This window comes from Vidua chalybeata, chromosome 2, assembly GCF_026979565.1.
Source record: "Vidua chalybeata isolate OUT-0048 chromosome 2, bVidCha1 merged haplotype, whole genome shotgun sequence".
NCBI lineage: Eukaryota > Metazoa > Chordata > Aves > Passeriformes > Viduidae > Vidua > Vidua chalybeata.
In genome coordinates this window covers 48,686,055-48,692,054 of record NC_071531.1, presented here as the reverse complement: position 1 = coordinate 48,692,054, position 6,000 = coordinate 48,686,055, and the positions used below count along the sequence as shown (strand labels likewise).

Below are 6,000 nucleotides of genomic sequence, written 5' to 3'. Positions count from 1 at the left end.
AACAGTGATGGGCAATGCAAGACAACGCAAAACCACTACTGTAAGTGACATTACTTATTTCTCTCTCAAAGATTTGCAACCTACAAGCCCACCTATGTATTTGGATTGTGTTAAGAAAGACATTTCAATCCGAGGGCATCTTTCACCTCAGGAGCTCTCCTATACGTAACCAATATATAGTTACGTAGCTCTCAGCAATGCTCGGTTCAGTCTTTGCTTTACCACCAATGCAACTTCAAACACTCGTCACTGTCCTCGCTTTACGCCAAAACTCCCAGAATCAGCATGTTTCAAACCTACAAACGGCGGCTTTTGGCTGAATTACCTCCTTTCAAGCCCAACAAAGCCTTTATTTGTGATTCCCATTCCCCTCACACTCTCAATCTGCATAATTACAACCCTGACACCACCAGGCTCTAATTACACGGCTCACGAGAGGTTCGGCGCCCTGGGCCGCATCCAGCCCGCGGGCGAGGCGGGGCGAGACGCGGTGGGGTGCAGGGGGGGAAAGGCACTTTTCTTTAAACAGCCAGGGCTCCCCTCGGAGGTGGTCCGTGCCCCCCTTCCCCGGGGCTGGATGGCGGAGGCGCCGGGCGGCTCTTTGTTCCTGCCGAGTGCGTGTGCGCGGCGCTCGGGCTGCCGGAGTGGGAGGGGATCCCGCCCGCGCCGCCGTTAACGGGAGGCGCAGGAGCGGCGGAGCGGGGTCGCCCGGGCGGCACAGCGGCGCAGGGCCGGACCCCGGCGCTGCGAGCGGCGCTCCCCGGCGCTCCCGCCTCCCCCGGGGGCCGGGCGCTGCCCTCCGGCGGCGCGGCGGAGCAGGTGCCGGCGGCGGCAGCGGGCCGGCAGGATGGAGGCTGCCTTGCTGAAGCCGGCGATGATGGCGGAGGTGAAGGGGAGCGGCGCCGGCTCTGCCGTCAGCGCCGAGCTGGAGGTGAAGAAGCTGCAGGAGCTGGTGCGGAAGCTGGAGAAGCAGAACGAGCAGCTCCGGAGCCGCGCCGCCGCCGCCGCGGTGGCCACCGGCCCGCCCAGCCCACACCTGCTGCTGGCCCCGCCGCCGGCCCCGGGCGGGCTGCGCCCCGCCAGCCCCCCCGCCGCGAGCCCGCCCTGCGTACCCAGCTCGGTGCCCACCCTGCTGTGCCCGCTGGAGCCCCTCGCCTACTTCAAGCCCTCGCCTGGGCCGCCGGCCGCTGGCGGCGGGCAAGAAGGCGACGGCGGTACGGGGGCGGCGGCCACGGTGCTGGACGAGGTGGCCGTGCTGGAGCTGGAGGACGGCTGCGGAGAGGACGAGGATACATGGTATATGCGGCTCGGCCCTGCCCTGCTCCCCGGCCCGGGTGTGCTCGCCGGCCGGGCCTCGCGCAGCGGTCTCCCGGCTCTGATTAGCATTAGCCCCCAAATCCACTTGCTCTCCCCTCTTACGCTGAAATCTGCTCTTTTTTTTTTTTTTTTTTTTTCTCTCCCCTCCTCTCCATCCCCCCTACAAACCGTGCCGCCCTTCCGAGGGAAGGGCCCGTGTACGGGACGCGGCTTAGGTCGGGGCTTCACCACCCGGCTCGCCCGCGGCGTCGCGCCCTCCGTGGGGAGCAGAGCTCGTTTTTCACCCCGAGGAATATCGTTCCGATCTCAGCCTAGTTTCAGCCTCGTGTTTACATAAGGAATTAAGAATAGCGGAATTTCGTTCCGGGAAAGCCTTGATCTGAGCAGCGCTGCCTCCTCATCCTAAAATCTCTACCAAATTGTCTCCCATCTTCAGGGATTTGGGAGGGCTTTTGTCTTTTAGACGTTGATCTAAATTGTGTGTCTTACACGCCCATGTAGCTCCAAAAGGCACAGCAGGGTGCTAGTAAATGGGATAAATTGGAAATGAACGGCAAATGGATAGAGCAAAAAATGAAATCGACCTGGACTTGTTAACCTGTGTAACCTGGAATGGTTACGCTCCCGTAAAAAGAAACAGAAGGGGAGACGGCAAGGTAGAGATATAAGTAGATCAGCAAAGCTAATGCCTCAAAACCTGTTTCAGCACCGTGGGTGAATATCGCAGGGACAGTGATGGAATACTGTCTTGACTGTGTAACCATGTGGAACGTCATTGATCCTCAATTTGTTTTCAAGTGTCAATAGCAATATATAGATCACCTTTATTTAAATAAGTTTTAGAGTATCTGTCTAAGCTTCTATGTAGCTCTCCTTTTCATGAAGTTAGTTTTTGAATTAAGCTATAAGTTAATGTCAGATGAGAATAAATTGTAGTGTAAGGAAGCTGTGTTCAAATATCCTGGATTTTGGTCAGAGATAAAATGTTCAAAAATTAATCTAAATGTCAGAAATGTTTCTGATGGTTGTTCATGGTACACAATATCGTGTTTCTGAAAATGGCTTTTGAGAATCATGTACAAATTGTGTGGAATTTTTTGTCAGTGTTGCTTCAATGTGTGTGTAGTTAGTCTGTGCAGGGCTGGTTTGGGCTTGTCAGTCCAGACTTAAATCAAATTTTATATTGGTTCTAACTTCTAGCTTTCCAAGCATTAAGGAATATTAAATTTGTTTTATAATGTCTTTTTAAACAAAATGTTTTCCCTGTTTACATTTTAAGGTGGTTGTCAGTCATTGTTGCATTACGTGCCATAGTGAAATTTCCAATTTGATTTCCTTCCTGGAAGCAGTCCTAGATTTGGGTGCCAGAACTTACCTTTATGTCACATATGTATGTGTCTACAGGCAGAATTTAATGACAGGGATTTATTAATAAACCTTTTGCGCTAGGAGTGAGTTGTTTTAGTTGTTAAATGTTTTTAGTTCAAGGATAAATCTGTCATTGTCCATGAAAGGTCAGGCATGTGATGCCAGTTGCTTGGGGCTTTTTTGTAATCTCAGTCTTTAAAGCAAACTGCTTCCTGGAAAGCCAAAGCTTTCAATGCCTATCCTAGTTCTTGATTAGTAATTTTAGGCCTTAAGTACCTTTGATGTTTTGTGTTTTGCTTGCTTTTTGTCTTGTTTTGTTTTTTATTTTTGACTGAAGTTACAAAAAACCCCAAAACCAACCAAACTTGTCAGACTACTTTGTAATGTTCAGCTTTTTACAGGAAGGTCTGATCATCAGTCAGATGTTTAGCTTTTGAGGCACTTCTGCAGGTTAACAGGAAACCTGAAAGCTTTTCATTGCTTTGCTTTTTGGTTTTTGTCATTTTTTTTAAACGTGTGGTCAGGCACTGCAGGAAGTCTGGGGAAATGAGTCCTCTCCTCAGAGCAATTCAATAGCTGATCTCTGCTGGGATTGCCAAGAGAGAGAGATAGCAATCGCAGTGGGGATATTTGTTCCTTGTGAACTGGACAGACAGTGCTGATTGACTTCAAAGGCAAAGAACTCCATGGAGCAGATGCTGGAGAAGGGGTGCTCTGCTGGGTCTTGGGTAGCTCTTGAGCCAAAACTGTGAAGGTGAAAGGCTGCTGCTGCCTGTTAGTGACCCCTTGAGGGTTTAGTTTTTGGTCTCGCCTTTCACTCCCCCTTTGTACAGGCCAGATCCTTTTAAAGAGTGCTGGGTGTTCTTCTGGTGCCTTGAGAATCTGGCTCTGGGTGTCCCTAGCCTCATGTCTTGGAGGTGGCTGGGACAGGGAGCTGTGAGTCAGTCTTGTCCAGCAGACAAGAATAATTTGCTCCCTGGAAGATAAGCACGCTCCCAGGTGAGTTTGCATCTGCTGTGCCTGCTAATCTGCCAGGGTGACAGCAGCAACCTAGATCTCAGCCTCAAGAATTGTCCCATGAAATCTGCTTTGAAACCTGGTTTCCTAATGTGCAACTGATCAGTTGCCAACTCTTGTCTCAGAATAATGCACATACACTACGTTTTTTTGCATGTGTGCTTTTTTTTCTTCCTTTTCTGCTGGTGTTGAAGATTGAAAATAGATTTTCAGTGTTCCTCATCAAATGGTTTTTAATGATTACAAATATGACTTGAACAACATCTGGGTCATCTGTGTGAAGATAAAATCAGATGCTGAAATTATATAAATCTCCAGTAAATATAAATATAGGGAAAAGCAAGAGCACTTTTGGTGTTTGTACAGCACCTGATACATCTGAACTTTGGGCAGTGCTGAAATTCAGACAATGGTAGTGATTAGATAGGAGATTTTAATGTGAAATCTACTTGAACTTTGTTTGGACATGCTGGAGCTGTAGAGTTGATATTTTATCACCTTTTTTTCTGAGGAGGGAAGAAAGAAAACTGATGTAAACTCTTCTACTTCAGGATATTTTTCTTTTTATTGATATCCTCTTGCAGGGCTTTGGATGTTATAAATTATTAGTGATATAATAGGAAAGTGAGCATACAAAAACAAACTTTGCAGTATTGCGTATCTTGCTGATACTTCTGTGTGTTTTGGTTAAGGTTGTACGTCTTGCCTACCAAGTCTCACACTCCTCAAGAGAAATCACTGAGTCCTCTGCAGTGGTGCAGACGTGTTCTGGATCATCCAACTCCTGAGATAGAAGCTGCAAAACGTTCCCTATGCTTTAGATTGGAGCAAGGTAATCTTACTGTGTTAATTTCGTTATTAGAAGGTTGGCATTTTTGGTCTGGTGTTTCACTCCTCTTTGGGGTTTTCACAATTTAGCAGGCTTCACACATGGCAGATGTGGAGTTTCTTCATATGTATGCAAGTCTTCCTTCATTACATAAATGCTGACAAATGATTGAATTTTTTCGTTTCTGATCATGCAGTTTTTAAAGTATTTGCCTCCTTTGTTATCCATCTTTTCTCCTGCACAACTTGTTGTTCTAACTTGTCAGTTTGTGTCCAGGGCTTAAAATAGAGGATCTCCTGACAAAGAAATATTGATGCTAACTTCACTGTTGGTATATCTGTTGAGGTTTGAAAAAAGGTGCTTTTCATTTTTTATAAAGTCAGAATTATCATGGGGGTATAAATCTTTAAAGACATATTTGTCAACATCTGGTGCAGCGTCAGAACTTTGCTAAGTACAGCACCCACCAAGAAGAGCTGTAACTTGATTGTAGTGCTGTTTTGTTGGCCTCTTGGTGATCTCAGGTACTGGAATCCATCTGATGGCTGATCAGTGCTGGTGAACTTACAGAGTTCTCTGTGTGCTCTGACTTTTATTTTAAATAAATACCCAGCAGCACTTTTCTTACTTTCTTACCATCTGGGGTCTCATTAAGATTGTATTAAGTGTAGTTGAAGAAGGTGATTAAGGGAGGATATTAAGGTTTATAACTCACTAGGAAAGAAGAAAATGAACAATACACGAACATGACAGAAGAAGGAATAAAGGTAATGACAGCATGAACATATGGCTGTATAAGTTAGCTGTAGCCATCATTAGGAGAAATTTAGTGTGTTCCTGTACGCTTTGGAGGATATGGGTAGCTTGGATAAGTTTTATCCAAAATCAAGTGTTTAACTGAATCAGGCTCTGAAGGCAGCACTGGCCTCTTCACATTGATGATGAAAGATGCTACAGTGATTATTGATCTAGAAATACTTAGTTGAGCCTACTTGCCTCAAGTTACTTGGGCCAAGCTGTGGTTCCTATATTGGTAATCATCCCATCTAGTTTTAGGGTGGACTTTGGCTTGTTAATTGGGTATCTGGGTTCAGGTGTCTGTAGGGTGAGCTGAGTGTCATGTTTGACTATCAATGGAAGATTTGTGTGTAGAGTCAGAGGAATCAGGGGAGCTGCTCATGTGACAAGATTTAGGTGTTGACTGTAGAATGAATTTAGTAGCTCTCTAGAGTCCCCTGACAGTAGTGGGTGCTTGGCACTCAACCCCACATGCTTACCTGAACGTGCTCTGTGTGGGTTTGGGCATCCAACAATAGAGTGCAGTCTGGTGTAGAAGCTGTGTTCAGATTGCCCCACATAGGTAACTAGTGCCCTTTGAGATGGCCTGTTACCCTGTTTTCTGTTCAGGACAAGATGCAGACCTTCCTAAGGTCCTGTGCTTTTACTGTCCTTTAATGATCCCTTGGCCT

The 6,000-nt window shown here is 46.9% G+C and overlaps 1 protein-coding gene across 3 annotated transcripts in view; it reads left to right on the top strand.

Annotated features, from left to right (window-relative positions):
* Window positions 1-714: 714 nt before the first annotated feature.
* Window positions 715-6,000, top strand: part of SLAIN1 (SLAIN motif family member 1) — a 45,277-nt gene continuing 39,991 nt past the window's right edge. For 2 of the 3 annotated variants that reach the window (XM_053936379.1, XM_053936380.1), the window contains exons 1-2: window positions 749-1,296; window positions 4,395-4,534. In XM_053936379.1, the coding sequence (XP_053792354.1) occupies window positions 848-1,296; window positions 4,395-4,534 (589 nt within the window). In that variant the 5' untranslated portion in view covers window positions 749-847. Of the gene's footprint in view, window positions 1,297-4,394; window positions 4,535-6,000 lie in introns of all 3 variants that reach the window. The other variant, XM_053936381.1, reaches the window with a different exon arrangement.